This window comes from Sturnira hondurensis, unplaced genomic scaffold (genome assembly GCF_014824575.4).
Source record: "Sturnira hondurensis isolate 20B ecotype Veracruz unplaced genomic scaffold, ASM1482457v3 Scaffold0003693, whole genome shotgun sequence".
NCBI classification, from domain to species: Eukaryota; Metazoa; Chordata; class Mammalia; order Chiroptera; family Phyllostomidae; genus Sturnira; species Sturnira hondurensis.
Window position 1 is genome coordinate 7,169,383 of NW_028076324.1, and position 20,453 is coordinate 7,189,835.

At 53.6% G+C, this 20,453-nt stretch overlaps 1 protein-coding gene and 1 non-coding gene across 2 annotated transcripts; one reads left to right on the forward strand and one right to left on the reverse strand.

Moving 5' to 3' along the window:
• The first annotated feature begins 234 nt into the window (after nt 1–234).
• Nucleotides 235–11,975, forward strand: ARHGAP45 (Rho GTPase activating protein 45). The gene is made up of 23 exons (XM_037042324.1): nt 235–570; nt 1,443–1,773; nt 4,120–4,263; nt 4,463–4,547; nt 4,630–4,702; nt 4,813–4,879; nt 4,991–5,128; nt 5,233–5,297; nt 5,467–5,577; nt 5,652–5,732; nt 7,176–7,364; nt 7,573–7,710; nt 7,806–7,996; nt 8,111–8,217; nt 8,327–8,410; nt 8,551–8,658; nt 8,767–8,939; nt 9,112–9,300; nt 9,392–9,529; nt 9,780–10,006; nt 10,095–10,305; nt 10,903–11,008; nt 11,131–11,975. Exons 1-23 carry the CDS (start codon nt 481–483, stop codon nt 11,331–11,333), a joined length of 3,249 nt encoding a protein of 1,082 aa, XP_036898219.1. The 5' UTR covers nt 235–480; the 3' UTR covers nt 11,334–11,975.
• Nucleotides 11,976–19,421: 7,446 nt separating this feature from the next.
• LOC118984672 (small nucleolar RNA U13) lies at nt 19,422–19,523 on the reverse strand. Its single transcript, XR_005065968.1, has one exon. It is a non-coding gene; the product is annotated as a small nucleolar RNA U13 (small nucleolar RNA).
• Between the last annotated feature and the right edge of the window lie 930 nt (nt 19,524–20,453).

Sequence of the window (20,453 nt, forward strand, 5' to 3'; positions counted from 1 at the left end):
CATCGTGCCTGCGTGTCGGTGTCCCTGTGCGTGTTTACGTGGGCGCCTGCTGGCATTTGGGTGTGTCTGAACGAAGGTCAGCGTCCGTGCAGCCAGCCATGGACCTCTATGCCCGCCAGCCAGAAGGGGGCGGGTGCTCCCTCCAGTGCACGTGCAGAGCTCCTGAAAGTGGAAGCGGGAGGTGGGGCCTGGGCTGGGGGCGGGGTCTGGGACCCCACCTTCAAGCCCACTCTGTGGAGTGGCAGGCTGAGGCATTGGAGGGTTGGGGTGTGGGTCTGCGTCACCACCTCCGGAGGCCTTTTCCTGTGGGGGGAGGGCCCGCCAATGAGGGCTGAGCCTGTCACGTGGGCCTGACAGCTGGGGAGGGGGTGGCTGGTGATTATGTGGTCCTAAGGTGGTCAGCTCCTGGAGCTGCATCACTGAGACCCCGGGGCCTGCTCTACCTCAGCCTGCCTGCCTGGGCGGCTCTGCTGCCCCACCATGTTCTCCAGGAAGAAGCGCGAACTCATGAAAACCCCTTCCATCTCGAAAAAGAACCGGGCGGGAAGCCCCAGCCCGCAGCCCTCGGGGGTAAGTTACCCTCTTCTGGTGGGAGGAGAGGGTGGGGACCTTGGAGCCACAGTGGGACAAGGGTGCGCCCTTTGCCTGGGCAGTGGGGTAGGGGCCCAGCAGCAACAACATGCTGGGCCTGCAGTGGGCGGCTCAAGCCAGCTACAGCCCCCACCAGGCGGGACTGCGGGGGCCACGCAGGATCAGCCAGGACCCTGGCATTCAGCTCATGGTAGGAGTTTATTGGGATGGCCACTGCTTCCCCTGTCTCCTCCAGGACTTGCTGCAGGACCCAGGGAGTGGGTAGGGTGCTAGGGTGGGGGCAGCATTTGGCTGGGGCTCTGTGGGATGGGCGCAGTGAACTTTGGCACATCACTGGGCAGAAGGTTTAGAGGGCAGCAGAGTATCTGAGAGGGTCCTTGGGTGTAGGGTCTCCAGGGCCCCGGGGATGTACACAGTTTGGGAGTGTCCCATGGTCTGTGGAACTCAGAGGTCTCCAGGACCCTTAGGGTATAGGAATCGACAGGGGTGTCTTTACAGGGAATAGGTCTATCTGCTGCAGCCTGAGGGGGGCTACAGAGCCCCGGACCTTCTCCTAGCTCTCCCTTCCTCACCAGGAAGTGGGGTACCCGCGCCCCCGCAGGCCCCGCCCCTGGCTTGTGGTTTGGGCTGACGGTTGTTTGTGAAAGCTCTGGGGAAGAGGATGTTGGGTAACAGGTATGAGAGGGGTACAGCCCCAAATCTCAGCCCTCTGACCTCTGGGCTTTGACCCCCATGGGGTCAGGCTGAAACCCCCCCAGAGCCCCATTTCACTTCTAGGGAAACTGAGGTAGTACTTGGACTAGAGTGCCTGCCCTACCCACCACACACTCCACCCGCCTCTCATTCCCCAGGAGCTGCCCAGGAAAGATGGGGCTGAAGGTCTGTACCTGGGACCCACCCTGGACCCACTGAGTGTGGCCTCCAATGCCAAGGCCACAGGCACACTCAAGAGGCCCACAAGCCTGAGCCGCCATGCCAGTGCTGCTGGCTTCCCTCTGTCCGGGGCCGGTTCCTGGACTCTAGGCCGGGGCCACCGAAGCCCACTGACAGCAGCCAGCCCCGCCGAACCACCGGTTGAGGGGCCCTTCCCCGATGCCGTGGAGGACATCTCCCACCTCCTGATCGACGTGGCCCGCTTTGCTGAAGGCCTGGAGAAGCTCAAAGACTGTGTTCTACGTGACGGTGAGAGCCAGCAGGGACGGCGAGGCCTGAGTGGAAGGCCGTGGTGGACAGAGATGTCCCAAACCCTGTGGGGCCAAGGCAGGGTAGAGGGAAGGACTTGGGAAGGGCATCCCAGGGACAGCTTTGCGGAAGAAGCCACTGCAGCTAAGGCTTTGAGGAATGTGTACGAGTTTGGTGGGAACTAGGAAGGAAAGGCGTTGAGGCAGAGGGGTGTCACGTGGACAGGTCAGAAACAGGACACAGTGTTGTATTCAGGGAGCAAAGTTTGGGTGTTGCTGGAGTGCATGAGGCTCAAGGTATTGAAGACGTTAGGCAGAAGGATCTTGGACGTTTTCCTGAGGTCAGTGGGGAGCCACAGAGGTGTTAAACAGAGGTAGGCTGAAGTGGAATTTGTGCGTGTGGCTGAGGTTGTAGGCTCGAGGTAGGGTGAGGTCCGATGGAGAGTCAGGAGGGACAAGGGGCGGGCCGGTGTGTGAGCTGCAGGAGGCAGCAGCCTGTGGGATGGCGGTTCCGTTTTCTCCTCCACGAGACTGACAGCCTGGCTTCCTGCTGAGTTATTTTCATCTGTTTCCTGTTTGTCCCTGGCAACCCTGGCAGCCACCTCAAATGAGGCAGGCACAGCACCTTGTGCGCTGCCTGCTTCTCCCGGAAACCACAGTGCCAGGGCCACGCCAAGTGCTCTGACCTACTCGCCCAAAGCATCCATTTCACAGGTAGAAAAACCAAGGCCAGGAGTGGGGCCCTGACCCCCAGCTCTCCAAGCCAAGGAGGGACTAGAGCCAGATCAGACCTCAGCCTGCAGTGGCCCCCATGCCTTCAGGGCGCTGATGAGGAGCTCTGTGCAGAGGCCCAGCCCCACCGGAGCCCCCAGTTATCTAGTCCCCAGGGCAGGGCCTGCACTGTTTCCTGGGGAAACTCTAATCTCGGTTCCTATCCTATTCTGGTACTTCCTTGGAGGTCAGGCTTGGGTGGGGCTGAGTCCTGCAGGCAGTTTGGATGGAGTTGGGGACACCCTTCTTGCTGCCTGGGGCATCTGGGCCTGGGGAAGAGACTGGAGCAGCGCGGATGTGGGTGTGAGTCCTGGTGCTGTGTCTGCTGTCCAGTTGTGAACCCTGGACCAGCGGCCTCCTTTTCCCAGCCCCGGGTGTCCTATCCATGAACCAGGGCAGCAGTGTGCCCTGGGCTTAGTGGTCTACCAGGAGTTCTCAACACACTGTGACTGTTGTCTTGGAGACCGGTGTGCTGCTGCATGGGGCCCAAGGTGAAGGGACAGAGCAGAATGCGGGGTCCCCAGCCCTCTGGGAGCAGGTAGAGCTTCAGCGCTTGGCTTGGCCATGCCAAGCTAGGGATATCTGGGCTTCGCTGGAGTCAGCTTCTGGGTTGGGGTGCTGCAGGGACCCAGTGGGCTGAGGCCAAGCAACACAAGGGGCGAAGAGCTGGTGTGTGGAATCAATGTCCTAGGAAGGGGCCTGGCCTGACCATTCCCCAGTATCTTCCCTGGATTCCTGAAGCCCCTTTCTGCCTGTTTGAGCTGGCCTCAGTTTCAGGGTTTCCAAGTTTCAAGGCACAGGAGCCATCCAAAGGGGTCCTCTGTGCTGAAGAAGGCGAGGCGCCCATTTTCAGTCTCCACTTGCTTTGCTGAGCAGGCCTGCCAGGTACAGAATCAGAAGGCCCCACCTGTCAAAGCTGTCCCCGCCGCTGGCTGTCAGGCCCTCCGGGGTCTTCGTGCCTGGTTGTCCCTTCCCTTTATACGCACTGCTACAGTTTCATTTCTGTTGGATAGTGTGTATGCTGCCTGCTGTTCTTGTGCCTTCAAACGCAGCGTAGGTGGAAAAGCTGCATAGTCCTTGAGAAAAGACTTTAGCATTGTGCTTTGGTTCTTCCTCTGCAAAATGGGGATGATGACAAGTGTCTGTCTTATGGGGTGGCTGTTAGGAGACTATGGGATAACACGGTGCTTGGGGCCCAGTGCCCAGGCAGGCAGGGAAGGGAGAGAGCTGCATAGAGTCTTGAGTAACCCTGAGTGGTTGGGGCAGGGAAGGGGCCAGGGGGGCTCCATGGAGGAGGAGGTACCAGGACCGCAACTTGAAGGACAAGCAGGAGTTTGCTTTCTGGAGGGACGAGGAAAGTGCTCTGAGCAGAAGGGACTGCTTATGCCAAGGTCTGGTCTTTGTTGCCCTGACCAGCAGCCCTCTACCTGAGGCCCCATAGCAAGCCCCGGGCGCTGCTGTCTCCCACGTCTGCATCAGTTTTCTCACCTGGGGACAGGATCTTTGAGGAATGAGGAGCAGGTTTTCCCTGGGGCAAGGCCCATCCCTCCCTGCTCATACCCGTTCTGCCCAGCAGACCTCCTGGAGGCCCGCCGGCCCCAGGCTCATGAGTCCCTGGGGGAGGCCCTACGAGTGATGCGCCAGATCATCTGCAAGTACCCACTGCTGAACACCGTGGAGACACTCACAGCTGCTGGCACCCTCATTGCCAAGGTCAAAGGTCAGCTGGCCAGGACAGAACAGCAAGGGCTGTCTGCCTGGAAGGGCTTTCTGGAGGAGGGGATGTTTGAAGTGGACTCTGAAGGACATATAGGAGTTTGATGGGCACATTTGTTCTAGTGACTTCCCTTCAGTTAGCTGCAGGGGTGGTCGCATCCGAAAGTGGGCCAACCCCCTTCATCCTTGTCTCTGCCCGCCAGCCTTCCACTATGAATGTAACAATGAGGCAGAGAAGCAGGAGTTTGAGAAGGCCTTGGAGACCATCGCTGTCTCCTTCAGCAGCACGTGAGCGCAGGGCCTGTGGGCAGGAGCAGGGGTGTGTGGGGCCCTGTATCTCTAGATGCTGACCGCACCCCCCACCTTGCAGTGTGTCTGAGTTCCTCATGGGTGAAGTAGACAGCAGCACTCTCCTGTCCGTGCCCCCTGGGGACTCAAGCCAGGTGAGCAGAGGTGGCCTCCTCTGTCCAGGGGCAGGGGTGGTCTCCTGTGGGGGGTGCCTCAGACAGGACCTATCACAGAGCTGGACTCACCTGGGTCTCCCCCTACACAGTCCATGGAGAACCTGTACGGACAGGGGAGCGAGGGTGGCCCCCCCAGCGCTGAGGACTGTGAAACAGGTGAGTCCCTGAGCTGCACACGTGGGTGGGCGCTTGCACGAACGGTGGGCGGAAGACTGGGATGGAGGGTGTGCTTGGGGGTGGAGCCTGGGCTGAGAGGCCACTCTGCAGGCTGCCTGCTGCCCGAAGAGGTGGACATGCTGCTGCAGCGCTGTGAGGGAGGTGTAGACGTGGCCCTAAACTATGCCAAGAACATGGCCAAGTACATGAAAGACCTCATTGGCTACTTGGAGAAGCGGACCGTACTGGGTGAGCACTGACCCTGGATGAGGTCTACCAAGGGGCCCCTCCCCTCACATCTTCCCTGCACACTCCCTCCCCCCCTGCACTGACTCCCCTTTCCTGCCCTGCAGAGATGGACTTTGCCAAAGGCCTGCAGAAGATTGTCCACAACTGCAGACAGAGCGTCATGCAGGAGGTGGGGCCATGGGCCTGGGCGTGAGTCTCTGTAGCTGAGAAGGGCCAAAGGAAGAGGCTCCCCACCTATGCTATGGTGGTGGTTGAGGGCACCTGAGGGGACTAGGGAGGGCTTCCAGGAGGGCCTGGATGCTGTCCCACCCCTCTGACTACTCCTCCCCCCCCAAAAGCCCCACATGCCCCTCCTGTCCATCTACTCACTGGCCCTGGAGCAGGACCTGGAATTTGGCCATGGCATGGTGCAGGCAGCGAGCACTCTGCAAACCCAGACCTTCATGCAGGTGGGCTACACCCTGGAGGGTGGGCTAGGAGTGGGGTTTCCAGGGTTTCCTACTTATGGTCCATCTCACCTCAGCCCCTGAATCTGCGGCGACTTGAGCATGAGAAGCGCAGGAAGGAGATCAAGGAGTCCTGGCACCGTGCCCAGAGGAAGCTGGTACCTCCGGGGCAGGCGGGTGGGTGGGGACGGGATGGGTGGCCTCTGGCATGGACCCATGCTGTGCTCTTATGCACTTGATGGCAGCTTACCAAGCACCCTGTTCCGCTCCTGGCCTCCTACACTCACCCCGCATCCAGAGGCTCTCCCCAACTCAGGCCACCCTCCTTCCTTTTCCTCAGCCCTTTATAGGTTCAGCTGTGGTGGCCACATGGCTTATTTCACTAAATCCCTATTAATTTTAGTTGTTCCTGAGCTGTCGCTGGGTAGTTGAGCTGTTTCAAATGCCACTGCTGTGACGAGCCTGTGCGCTGTCTTTTGGACACATGATCGAGCATTTCCCATCTGTGCCTGAAAGGGGATGGCTGGGACGGGGTGTGAGTGTATGAACTCCCCTCCTGAGCCAGAGCCACACTTCTCCCCTTCTGTGAGGCTTGGTCCATATCCTCTGGATTGGACCGTGACCTATTTCTTATTGATTTGTCAGAGCTCTTTACATATTAGAGAGCTCAGCCCCTGAAGGTGTGTGTTACAAGACTCCCCCTGCCCAGTTTATTGTTTTGACTTTTGAACTTACCTATGGCCTATTTTGCCAGGTAGAGACCACTATTGTCAGCAGTAGTCTTTCCTTTTATGGCTTCTGGGTTTTGTGTTGCATCATAATTTTTTATTTAAAAAGTGCCCCCATGGTTTCTCCCACTACCTGCATGCATTCTTTATGTTTAAGCCTCGGATGGTGCAGGCAGCAAGATGCAGCCCTGGAGGCCCATGGGTTTCAACTAAGTGCCTTCGTGCTCACCCAGAGAGTGCTTGACTTCCTGTCTGGGCGGCTGCACTGTTCTCTGTGAGAGGGGAAGTGAAAGAGAACGTGCGTCACCAGCCATTCGAGTGGCGGTGGGGGTGGGTGTCAGGGACTGGTGTAGGCTGTGCCTCGTTCAGAGCTTAGCTATGCCTCAGCCCCCCAGGCTTTCCCCACCCCAAAGACCTTATTTATTTGTTTCTAGAGATATGGGAAGGGAGGGAGAAAGAGAGGGAGAGAAACACCAATGCATGGTTGCCTCTCACGTGGTCCCCACCACAGACCTGGCTTGCAACCCAGGCATGTGCCCTGACTGGGAACTGAACCGGCAGCCCTTTGGCTCGTAGCCCACGCCCAATCCACTGAGCTACACCAGCCTAGGCCACCTAGGCTTTTAAGTAGACACACCAGGTGTCACTTCCTTCTGGGGTCCCGTTGTAGGAGTCACCTCCTATTCTCCTACTGTCAGTTCTTGTGCCGGGGCCTTTTTCCCACTGGGCCATGGGATATCAGCACAAGAGACATAGGTGGTGGAGATGCCTGACTTGGTGTCTTGCTGTTGGGGTAGGAAGTGGGTGAAGCCAGGACACTGAGCCCAGTTGAAGGACAGTTTGAAACTGGTCTCCTGGCTCCCACACCCACAGCAAGAGGCAGAGTCCAACCTTCGCAAGGCCAAACAGTGCTACATGCAGCGCTGTGAGGACCACGACAAGGCCCGCCTGCTGGTAAACAAGGCGGAGGAGGACCAGGCGGGAGCTGGGCCTGGAGCGGGTGGCACAGTCTCCAAGACCCTGGACAAACGGCGGCGCTTGGAAGAGGAGGCCAAGAACAAGGTAAGGCCGGGCTGGATAGAGCAGTGAGGGAGGGACCCAGTGGGGACAGCATCTGACACACTATGCGAAGTTTCCCGCCTCCAGGCCTTTGCCTGGGCTGTACATCCTGCCGGAAAGCCTTCCAACCATGATTTTCTGGCTGGAGTTCTGTGTGGGGCTTGAACCCTAGGCAAAGGCCTCTCAGTGCACCCCCTCTGCGCCTTCCCAGGCAGAGGAAGCCATGGCCACATACCGTACGTGTGTGGCGGATGCTAAGACACAGAAGCAGGAGCTGGAGGACACCAAGGTGACGGCACTCCGGCAGATCCAGGAGGTCATCCGGCAGAGCGACCAGACCATCAAGTCGGTGGGTGCCAGGGGCTCCCATGCTCTAGCCATGGGCAGGCTGGGCACCTGCCCATCAACCTCCTGACCTCACCACGTGCACTCTGCTGTCTCCAGGCCACCATCTCCTACTACCAGATGATGCACATGCAGACGGCCCCGCTGCCCGTGCACTTCCAGATGCTGTGTGAGAGCAGCAAGCTGTATGACCCGGGCCAGCAGTATGCCTCCCATGTGCGCCAGCTGCAGCGTGACGAGGAGCCTGACGTGCACTATGACTTCGAGCCCCACATCCCCACAAACAACTGGTACAGCTGCGTGTGCACCCTGGGAACAGGTTTTCCACCTGCGGTGGGGGCAAGCATGACTGTGTCTCTGTGACCCCCATCATGGCTCCTCCTCTTGGCTTTTGGTCCCACCAGGTCCCCTGTCATGCGCACCCGGAAAGGCAGCTTCAGTGTTGGCGATGCTGCGGAGGCTGCCAGCAGCCCTCCAGAGGAAGGTGGCCCCAGCGATGGGGTGCGCAGGGGTGAGTTCCTGGGGGATGTAAGTGCCCAGTAGGATAGAGAAGTGGGTGGAGCCTCCCTCCAGCCCTTCTCAGCCACACTCAGCGCTTCACTAGGTGGCGTGTTCCACAGGTGGACGTGGACACCAGGTGCATAAGTCATGGCCAATCTCCATCCCAGACTCTGATGGCAACCTGGACCCCAGCCAAGGCTCAGGTGAAGGGCCTGCCCTGCCAGCTGAGGACAGAGCTCAACATGGGGCCAGGGTGATGGAGGGCCCTTGGGACAGTGTCTGGCCAACAAAATGCCTGCTCCCTCCTGGCTTGGGGTAACTGACACCCCTGCTTCCTGCTTAGGGGACTTGAAGAAGTTTGAGCGGACGTCGTCCAGTGGCACCATGTCATCCAGTGAGGAGCTGGTGGACCAGGAAGGCAGTGCAGGGGCGCCATCAGCCTTTGAGCAGGGTGAGAGGGGCTCCGACTCAGGCAGTAGGGGGAGGAGGGTTTAGACTTGGCTTGTGGGCCTGGGCCTGACCTTCCTTGGTGACAATGAGCACCTGTCCTGCCTCCCAGCTGACCTCAATGGCATGGCCCCTGAGTTGCCAGTGGCCGTGTCCAGTAGGCCCTTCCGCCATGTGGGGATGTCCAAGGCAGCCCGCACTCACCGGCTCCGAAAGCTCCGCTCGCCAGCCAAGTGCCGGGAGTGCAACAGCTATGTCTACTTCCAGGGCGCTGAGTGTGAGGAGGTGTGTGGGGACCCCAGGGATTGCTGGAAGGTCCCATGCAGCGCACAGGGGGCTCTGGGAGCAAAGATCGGACCTGTGCTTTCAGAAGCTGCCTTATGGGGGTGTGGGTTGTGAGGGCTTCAGAGAGGAGGACAGGAAGCCAGGCTCTCTGCTCACTGAGTGCTGCCCCCAGTGCTGCCTGGCCTGCCACAAGAAGTGTCTGGAGACCCTGGCCATCCAGTGTGGACATAAGAAGCTTCAGGGCCGCCTGCAGCTCTTCGGCCAGGACTTCGGCCAGGCAGCCCAGGGCACTCCCGATGGCGTGCCCTTTATCATCAAGAAGTGCGTCTGTGAGATTGAGCGACGGGCACTGCGCACAAAGGTGACAATTACGGGGATGGCAGCAGGGGCTCTGTCCTGGGAGTGCAGAGGGGAGGCAGGCATGGGCTGAAGCTGACTGCGGGCTGCCACAGGGCATATACCGGGTGAATGGGGTGAAGACGCGCGTGGAGAAGCTGTGCCAGGCCTTTGAGAACGGCAAGGAGCTGGTGGAGCTGTCGCAGGCCTCACCTCATGACATCAGCAATGTCCTCAAACTCTACCTGCGCCAGGTGAGCCCCATGGGGACAGAGCAGATGCTAGGCCAGGACCCTTGGCTGGCAGGGGCCGGGGTTTCTGGGGGCAGTGGACTGCTAGACTGGGATGTGGCCAGGGTGAGAGCAGGTCTGATTATGGGATGGTGGTGGGGCCACCACTTGACAGGGGCAGGGCTGATGCTAGGGGCGTGGCCAGGCGGCCAGGGCAGGACAGGAGGGGACTGGGCCTGACCCCACCCCACCCCACCCCACCCATTGCTTCTAGCTGCCAGAGCCACTCATCTGCTTCCGCCTCTACCACGAGCTTATGGGACTGGCCAAGGAGAGCCTGAAGGCAGAGGCTGAGGCAAAGGCTGCATCCCGGAGCTGTACGGATCTGGCCAAGAGCGAGGCAGTGGACATGGCTATGGTGGGCCGGCTGCGGGAGCTCCTGAGTGACCTGCCATCCGAGAACTGTGCCTCACTTCAGTACCTGCTGCGGCACCTGCGCAGGTGAGGGCCAGCCGGGCTGGGGTTCCAGGATGTTTGGGTCCGAGGAGCCGCTCTCACCCACTCCTGCACCCCCCATCCCACCCCCCAGGATTGTAGAGGTGGAGCAGGACAACAAGATGACCCCCGGGAACCTAGGCATTGTGTTTGGGCCCACACTGCTGCGGCCTCGGCCCACCGAGGCCACCGTGTCCCTCTCCTCCCTGGTCGATTACCCGCACCAAGCCCGCATCGTGGAGACCCTCATCACTCACTACGGTGCGGTCTTTGAAGAGAAGCCTGAAGAGGAGGCCATGGGCCAGGTGAGGTGGCAGGTCTCCTGGGGCTGGGGGTTGTACAGTTCTGCCCGTGGCAGGGTATGGATGGAAAGGACTGGGCAGCTTCTAAGGGGTCTTTTAAGCAAAGAACCGCTGATATGTGGGCTCAAATCTGGAAGAGACCCTGCTGGGTGCAGAGACTTTGGCTCAGCCTGTGGCCTCCAGCCCGCCCCTCAGCTGGGTCCAGTCTGCTACTTCACCTGCTGCTGGGCTTTAATTTCACGCCAGCAGTGTTTGTTTCTGCCCGTGTTTTGTGTCCAAGCAGCGCCCCACTCCAGTAGTCAGTGCCTTGGCTTTGTGTCTTCAACCATCTTCAGGCATCTCCTGGGGCTGGTCCCTGGTCTCCAGAGGGAGTACTGGGTGTGGCCTCAGGACAGCAGTCCCTTGTGGGCCAGAGCCTGCGGCCTCTGGTGGAGGAGCTCAGCCCTTCATGACGTGAGAGCTGGGCCCCCACCACATATGCAGTGGGTGGTGACAATTCTTTGGGATTTTTTTAAAATGTGGCTAACATACCAGACAGGAAACAGAGCTTGGATGGGCTGGGTTCTAGGTCCTTGCCTGACCTCCCTGTCACCTCTGCAGTATGGGATGCCCACCCAGAGGGCTGAGGTGCTGCTCCAGGTGCCCTACTCGGAGGCCAGTGAGGGGGCTGCCTTCCCCCTGCAGGAGGCTGAGGACGGGGGCCCAGGTGAGCATTTGGGTCAAGAGTATTCAGTGGCAGACCTCTCCCAGTCTCTCCATCTCATCCATCTCTGCACCTCTCTCCTCTGTCCTTCCGTCTCTCCCTCCCTGTCTCTCCCCGTCTCACAGACCTACTAGAATCTCATGTCACCTCCAATGACTCTGACTCGGAGCTGGAGGAGGCCCCGGAGCTGCTGTCCTCAGAGGAGAGAGGTGCCCTGCACCGTCTCAGCTTCCTGGAGAAGCAGAGCAGTGAGGCCAGCGTGGAGGAGGCCCAGGACAGCGGCAGTGAGGAGCTTCTGGAGCCCTCGGCTGGGGAGGACGGTGACTAGGAGGGGCTGTCCCAGCACACCACAACCAGTGCAACAATGCCGCTGGGGGCTGACTGCCTGCCATGAGGCACCATGGTAGACAGGTCACAGTGGGCACTGGTTGGAAGAGGCAGCCAGAATTTGTCTGGCTGGGGCCATGGCTGAGGGCCAAGCATCACCCCATTCCTGGCTCCTATCACTGTGGATATCCCTGGGACTAGCCACACTGTGTCAGGCTCTTTGCCCAGAGTGCCTAGGTTGCAATGTCCACTCAATGGGAGGCCCCTCCGGCCCACAGTGGTAAGGGCATCGCTGGCTTCCTTTTCTACAAGCTTCTAGGAATGTGGGCAAGTCCACGGTCCACCCTGTGCCTCTCCGCATGACCAGCCTGGCTGAGCCAGGGGCTCTGCTCTGAAGAATCACCGTGGGGCTGTGTGGACAGAGGAACCCCGAGTGGCCCCTGCCCTCTGCTCAGGGCTGGCCCCTCCTCGGACCTGTCCTGAGCTGTGTATGATCTCTGGTTGCCAGGCTGAGGAAGGCCACTCTGGCAGCCGGCCGGGCGGCAGAACTGCGTTTGGACACCTGGGGTTTAGGTACATGGTGGGGTCTCTCCTTCACATGCGTGTATTTTGCTTAAAATAAAGTTTGTTACTCTGAGTGGCAGCTTGGGGACAGGGACATAGAGGGCCCTTTGCTTCCTTGCTTGGGAGGTTGTGAGGAAGGAAATTCTCACCCCAAAGCCTGCTAAGGTCGGAGGACCCAGGGGCCCCTGAGGTGGGCTGTGTGAATCCGCAGATGTCAGACAACCACCACTTCACAGAAACGTCCCACTCAGCACTGTCCTGCAGAGGCTTCCAGAGGAAGATGAGACGCTCTCCCTCCGTGTGGTCTGGCTGCCCGCTGCCCGCTGCATTTCCTACTGGTGCTCAGCACCTGAAATGAGGCCAGACTGACCTGAGGAACTCTACATTTCATTTAATTTGTTTAGATTGAAGAGCCTCAGGAGGGTGGTGGCCACCATCTGGGACAGCGCAGAGGGGACAGGCAAGGACCCACCCCAATGCATGTTACCCTCCTGTAGCTCGGAGACCACCTCACAGCCAGAGGGTTGGAGGGGGTAGAGCAGCTCAGCAGAGATTAGCCCCAATTTTTCATTTTGTCCATAAGAATGAGGCAGAATCCATACCCAGTTGTGACAAAGGCCACCAGGAGGGCAGGGGCCTTCCTTCCCTATACGGAACAGGCCCCCCAAACCACAGCACGCCCCAGCAGCCGTGACAAGCCAGTCAGAACACTTTGCAACGGCAGGCCTCATCCCTGCAGAAACTTTCAAAGAGCCGGAAAGTAGACCACATGCCAGTAGGCTGCAGCCCGGGGCTGTGTTCCACAAGCAAGACTGGCTGCCACGAAGCCACACTCAGCCTTGCCGCCCTTGCATGCAGCCGGGTCACCACAGCTCTGAAAACATTAACTGTCTGGCCCTTCACACGACAAACATGCTGACCTCTGATCCACATTTTTAAAAGGACAAAAGAACAGATAAAACTAATAGTCCGGAATTCATCTGGACAACAGCTTTCTACTCCCTCAGTGTTGGTCAGATGGCAAAGGACATGAAAAGCACCCCATTCTCAGATGCAAAAGCACGTCCAGAATCTGGTGGGTGGGTAAACAACAGCCCCAACCTGTCAGAGGTGCCCTCACAGGGTGGGCCACCTTCAGCCCCACAGTATGTCCTGGTGGCAGAGGACTGAGTTAGTGCCAGGCCCCCACCTCATTCCACGCAAGACCCTGAGCCAATCTTGGGACTTGGGAACAGGCCATGCTCAGAGGCAGACACAGAATCTGGTCCCCAAGGCACAAAGGTGAGCCAGATGCTGCTGGGAGGAGGGGCACAGCAAACTCCCCCACAGGTTGACAGCCATGTCCATGCCCTCTGTGGCCGGAAGCCTACCCAAGGGCAGGTTAACACCAGCTTCAGAGACAGAGCAAACCCAGCCACAGCGAAGGACTTACCGCGGATGCTGCTGAGCTGATTCTAGTCATTCAAACAGTAAATGTCCACAAATAGCCAAAACATTTTGTGGCAAAACATACATAAAATTTACCACCTTAACCATTTTTAGGTGTGTGCAGCTCAGCGGTGTAAGCACACTCACACTGTTGTGTAGGCATCCCCACTGTCCATTTTTGTTTGTTTGTTTACAGGAAGAAAAGCAAAATTTTTTTATTGATTATACCATTACAGTTGTTCTATTCCCCCCTTCATTCCCCTCCACCCGCAAACTCCCTCCCCCACCACTCTCCCCACCTTAGTTTATAACCACGTGTCTCAAGTTTAGATTCTATATTTCCCCTACTGTTCTTGCCCTTCCCCTATTTTCTACCTATTGTCTATACTATTTTCTGTACCTTCTCCCCACTTCTCCTCCTCCCACTCCCCTGTTGCTAACCCTCCATGTGTTCTTTATTTCTATGGTTCCACTCCTGATCTAGCTGTCCTCTTGGTTTGCTTTTGTTTTAGGTATGGTTGTTAATAACTGAGTTCGCTGTCCTTTCACTGTTCATATTTTTCATCTTCTTTTTCTTATACAAGTCCCTTTAGCATTTCATATAATAAGGGCTTGGTGATGAGGAACTCCTTTAACTTGACCTTATCTGAGAAGCACTTTATCTGTCCTTCCATCCTAAATGAAAGTTTTGCTGGATAAAGAAATCTTGGCTGTAGGTCTTTGGATTTCATGACTTGGAATACTTCTTTCCAGCCCCTTCTTGCCTGTAAGGTCTCTTTTGAGAAATCTGCTGACAGTGGATGGGTACTTCTTTATAGGTGACTGTCCCCTTATCTCTTGCTGCTTCTAGGATTCTCTCCTTCATTTTAATCTTGGCTAATGTAATTATGATGTGCCTTGGTGTGTTCCTTCTTGGGTTCAACTTTTTTGGCACTCTCTGAGCTTCCTGGGTTTCCTGGAAGTCTATTTTCTTTGCCAGACTGGGGAAGTTCTCCTTTATTATTTGTTCAAATAAGTTTTCCACTCATGGCTGTTTCTTTCCCCCTTCTGGTACCCCTATAAATCCGGATGCTGGAACGTTTAAAGATATCCTGGAGGTTCCTAAGCCTCTCCTCATTTTTTTGAATTCTCATTTCTTCATTCCTTTCTGGTTGGATGTTTTGTTCTTCCTTCTGGTCCACTTCATTGATTTGAGTCCCAGTTTCCTTTCCATCACTATTGGTTTCCTGTGCATCTCCCTTCATTTCAATTACTTTAGCCTTCATATGTTCCTCTAATTTGTGACTATAATCAACCAGTTCTGTGAGCATCCTGATAAACAGTGTCTTGAACTGTGCGTCTGAGAGGCTGGCAATCTGTTGGTCACTTAGAGTTATCGGCTCTTGGACTTTGAGCTCTTCTTGCGCCATCTTTTGGGCTGTTCGTGCCTGTTACGTAGCAGGATCGGAGCCCTAGGTGTTCACCAGAGCAGGGCAACTCAGTCTCTGGGTTGTGACGCTGTATGGGGGGGGCGGTGTCAAAGAGGAGCAATGGCGTCCCGTCTACTGCCTCCCGCTGCAGCTGCCACCGTCACCGGGGTCCGCGCATTTCGTCCCACTGCACGCGAGTGTGCCACCGCCATCAGCCCTCCACCACTGGGTTCGCCCCCTGGGGCCTGCATGGTCCGTCTCACTGTGCATGAATGTGCGACCGTGGTCAGTCTGCCCCGCACTCCGACTGGTTCCAGGCTACCTGTTCGTTGTTGTCGGACTTCCGTATAATTCAGTTTTCTGTTCTTTGGCTGTGTCTTTGTTCTCCAAACCTTTGTTGTATTCAAACTTGGTTGTGGGAGAAGGCACAGTGTTTCCACCTATGCCTCCATCTTGGCGGAAGTCCTCTGTCCATTTTGTTTTTAAGATTTTATTTACTTTTAAATAAAAAGGGGAAGGGAAGGAGAAAGAGAGGGAGAGGAACATCAAATGGTTGCTTCTCATGTACCCCCTACTGGGGACCTGGCCAGCAACCCAGGCATGTTCCCTGACCAGGAATTGAACTGGCGACCCAACCCCCTGGTTCATAGGCTGGTGCTCAATCCACTGAGCCACACCAGCCAGGGCCCCACTGTCCATTTTTTAACCTTCCCAAACTGGAACTCTGTCCCCACTTAATACTTCCTCCCTCTCCCCCTCCCCCAGGCCCTGGCCCCTCTCCATCTACTTCCTGTCTCTAAGCCTGACTCTTCCATGGCCCTTCTGAGTGGAATCCCACAATGTTTTGGGCCTGGCTCATTCTGGCCAGGGTGAAAAAAAGGGGGAGACCAATTCAACCATTACACATACTGTAAAACACTTTTAAAGCCTACATTGACTAATAGAAGAATCCTGTAACAAACCCTCTGTGAGTCCACATGGGAGAGAGGCAATCCAGGGTGGCTGCCCAAGGACCTGCCAGATACTCACCAATTCAAGACCATTGTGGGGGTTAGGGGGAAGGGGCACCCCTGGGTCACAGGGTGCTCAGAAGCAAACCCCAGGATTGAAGGCCTGTGTATAAGCACCACACCTAACTGGGTGTTTAAGAAATACAAGAAATAATAAATAAACAGGATAATTTTTGCAAATTGTCTGCCTAACTAGAAAAAAGAATTTTTATAGCTCAATAGCCTTGCTCACCCTCAGTGAGATGGACAAGGGTCCCACAGATGTGGAGAAGCTGGACTCTTTTTACAGGGCTTATAGGAATGCAAAATGGGGCAGCTGCTTTGGAAAACAATCTTGCAGTTTCTAGAAATGGTATCCAGCATTTTCACATGGCCCTGCAATTCCCTTCGTAGGTGCACACCCAGGGTACTGAACACACATCCCCACAAAACCTGTTCACAGTGGCACACTCACAACAGCCAAAAAGTAGACACTACCCAAAAGTGTCCAGCTAATGAAATGACCAACACAATGTGCCCACCCACACAGGGGAATACTACACAGCCATGAAAAGGAGTAACGCACTGACTCGATACAACGTGGATGAACCTTGAACATGTGACCCTCAGTGAGAAAAGCCAGACACAGAAGGCCACACAGTGTGTGATTCCATGTATGTGACACGTCCAGAACAGGCATATCCACAACAAAAAATGGGTCAGAGGTTGTGAGGAGCTGGGAGCAGAGGCAGGGTGACTACTGAGGAAGTTTTCTTTTTTCCATTTCAAAATATTTTATTAAATCTTTTTTTAAAGATTTTATTTTTAGAGAAAGGTGAAGGGAAGGAGAAAGAGAGGGAGAGAAATGTTGATGTGTCAGAGAAACATCAGTCTGTTGCCTCTCACATAGCCCCAACTGGTAACTTTGCCAGCAACCCAGGCATGTGCCCTGACCAGGAATCAAACAAGCAACCTTCTGATTAGCTGGCCAGTGCTCAATCCACTGAGCCACACCAGCCAGGGCTATTTTATTAAATCTTCTGCAGTTTACTGATCAAGAATGCACACAGCCATGTCCAAGAATATACTTGGCAAATAAATGAGTAGTGCAACTCTAGTTCCAGCAAAAGGGCAATACCAGGTCAGATGAAAGGTTTACTGGGCTACCCCACAAATGAAGAATTGACAAACCCAGGATATAACAATGAAGTTATATCCTGCCACGAACCAACTGATTTTAGACATAAAGATTTTATTTATTTATCTTTAGAGGAGGAGGGAAGGAGAGAGGGAGAGAAATATCAATGTATGGTTGCCTCTCGTGAGTCCCCTGCTGGGAACTGGCCTGCAACCCAGGTATGTGCCCTGACTGGGAATCGAACCGCGATCGTCTGAGACATAAAGATTTTAAAATGTAAAGACAAAGTAAATAATGTTGAGGAAAATAATTAAGCAAAAAACTCCCCCTAAAAAGACAAAAACAGAGAAACAACAATGAAATCAAGAAAACAAACAAAAAAGTACAGAAAAATGAAACCACACATACGAGAATAGGTTCAAAATGGATCATAGACTTAAATGTTAGACCCAAAACCATAAAAATCTTAGCCCTGGCTGGTGTAGCTCAGTGGATTGAGCACGGGCCTGCGAACCACATGATCGCAGTTCGATTCCCAGTCAGGGCACATGCCTGGGTTGTGGGCCAGTTCCCAGCAGGGGACTCACGAGAGGCAACCATACAGATGTTTCTCTTCTTCTCTCCTTCCCTTCCTCTCTAAAGATAAATAAATAAAATCTTTAAAAAAACCACAAAAAACAAAATGATAAAAATCTTAGAAGAAAACATAGGCAGCAAAACCTCGGACATTGCTCATAGCAGTATTCTTTTTTTAATTTTATTTATTTACCTTTAGAGGGGAAGGGGAGAGGGAGAGAAACATCAATGTATGGTTGCCTTTTGTGTGTCCCCTGCTGGGAGTTGGCCTGCAGTAAACTGGCCTGCAACCCAGGCATGTGCCCTGACTGGGAATTGAACCGTGATCCTCTGGTTTGCAGGCCTGTGCTCAATCCACTGAGCTACACCAGCCAGGACTCATAGCAGTATTTTATCGTATCTATCTCCCCAGGGAAGGGAAACAAAAGAAAAAATAAACAAATGGACATCAAACTAAGAAAGTTTTTGCACAACAAAGGAAATCATCAAAATAAAAAGACAACCCAAAGACAACATATTCACTGATATATCTGATAATGGGTTAATACCCAAAATTTATCAAGAACTTACAAATCTCAACACCAAAAACAACAAAAAACCCCAACCCAATTAAAAAATGGGCAAAGGACCTGAATAGACACTTCTTCAAAGTGGACATACAGATGGCTAAGACATAACATAAAAAGATGCTCAATTTACTAATCATCAAAGAAATGCAAATTAAAACCACAAGGAGACATCATCTCACATCTGTCAGAATGGATATCATCAACATATCAAACAAACAGCAAGTGCTGGTGAGGGTGTGGAGAAAGGAACCCTGTGCACTGTTGGGAATGCAGACTGATGTAACCACTGTGGAAAGCAGTACTGAGACACTTCAAAAAATAAAAAATGTAATAAAAAACCTTTTGATAAAATAAAGTCCTGGAACAGAAAAAAAAATTTAAATGCATCTGCCTTTCAACCCAGCGATCCCACTTCTGGCAACACATCCAAAGGAACCCAAAACACTAATTCGAAAGAACATAAGCAGCCCTATGTTCACTGCAGCGTTACCTACAATCGCCCAGATATGGAAGCTGCTCGGGTGTCCATCAGATGAGTGGATAAAACAACTATGGGACATTTACACAATGGAATACTACTCAGCTGAAAAAAAGAAGAAAGTTTTACCCTTTGTGATGGTATGGGTGGACCTGGAGAACATTATGCTAAGTGAAATAATAAGCCAGTAAGAGAAAGGCAAATACCATATGATTTCACTCATACATGTGGAATCTAATGAACAAACTGCACTAACATGGAAAAGGGGGACAGACTTATAGATGGAGAGCAGGATGGCAGCTAGCGGTTGGGATGAGGGGGCAGAGGGATTGAACAAAAAGGAAAAATGACTCATGGACACAGACAACAGTGTGGTGATGGCTGGGGGAGAAGGGGTGCAAAAAGACTAACTGGTGATGGAAAAAATATAATAAAGGTCTTAAAATTTTTTTAAAGGAACACTAACATTACATTAATAGATTCTGCACAAGATCTCGACTTCGATCCTTATTTAGGCAGGCAAAACACTACTTGAATGAATACTGGTAGGCACTGAAACCATTCCTTGGCTTCTCCCTCCCCCCCCACAGGCGTGTTCCCTTTACCTTTCCCTTTTCTAAGCTGCAAGGGCCCTCCTTTGGCTTCTGTAACTTGTTCCCTGAGCCTCTGCAGCCCAGCTGGCTCACTTCTACTACCTCTGTGACTTTCTAAATAAGCTTTCTTTTATAATTTGAAGTTATTTTTAAAAAGACACCATTTCTTTACTTCTACAATCTGGAAAAAAGACTGGCATGGGCTATGTGCACATTAAAACCATTTCAATTTTCAGGCGCTACTGTGTAGGGGTGCCCAGCCTAACCCTCATGACCAGAGGTGAGTCCTCTGTAAGTGAACGAGGGAAGAGACTAAAAACCAGAACACCCACAAAACTCTTCTCGTGTCAGACAGGTGACGTGCCAACGTCGTAACCAGGCTGAAGGGAGGTGTGTCTCACAGAAGGGTGGGAACACCCAGTCACGTGGCTTGTGAACTACAGAAATAGCAAAACACATCTAAAATTTTAAATTAAATGCTATAATAATGCCAAGACTTTCACCCCTGGGACATGCAAAATTATTAATTTAGCAGTAACATTTAAGAAAGTATATAGGAAGATAGCTGTGCCTCCTTGAGCAAATGGAAATATTAGTATTTTGAAACTGAATGGAAACCACATTCCCAGTATTTGTCTAATCAATTGTATTAATGACTATAAAATCACCAACACTATCTTTTCTTGTTCACAAATTCCAAACAAATGATTTGTCACATTATAACCCAAAGCTTAATACGTAGTTTCTGGTTTACTGTTATTCTTATTGTAAAGTCCTAGTTCTCCAGCCACCAGAAAGTAAAAATTCTCAATTTGCTTTCAAACATCAATTTATCGGTGTACTTAGCACTATTATTAAGTATAAGTGAACAGTAACTAGAAGGTGAATTAAAGTGTGCACTAGAAGGTGAATTAAGCCTGACCTCAGCTTGAATGAGGATTTTCTTCAGAAGAAAGTGCACAAATCAATCCCAGGGCATGTTTTGCTTGAAGCATAATGAGCGGTCACCAAAGCAGCCATATACGGTCCTTACATAAAGCATCAGGAACACGCATGTCAGGGTGAAAGAGGCAACTGATTCAGGAAGAGCCAAGCTAAATGGCCCAGTATCACTATGACCATGGCACCTACTAAGCAACTGTCCTCTAGAAGCCCATTTACAGAAACCCCCAAAATAATTACGCCGAGTGTGTGGGTGCCCAGTACATGGAAGGCTTTACAATGACAGGTAGTGTTTTTCTAGAACTGTCACTAACTTGTTTTTCATCCTTAGACTTTTTCTAGTTTTTGTATCTTTCATAAAGTCTCTGTAGCATGTAAGGATTAAGGGACAGAGTTCAGAAATCAGAGTGTGGGAGGTCATAGCCCTTATCACCA

Bases quoted from the DNA above. Each gene is read 5' to 3' on its own strand.
- ARHGAP45 (XM_037042324.1), top strand. From the start codon at position 481: ATGTTCTCCAGGAAGAAGCGCGAACTCATGAAAACCCCTTCCATCTCG. The intron at 10,007-10,094 runs GTGAGGGCCAGC...CCCACCCCCCAG, and splicing joins CTGCTGCGGCACCTGCGCAG to GATTGTAGAGGTGGAGCAGG. The intron at 10,306-10,902 runs GTGAGGTGGCAG...TCACCTCTGCAG, and splicing joins AAGAGGAGGCCATGGGCCAG to TATGGGATGCCCACCCAGAG.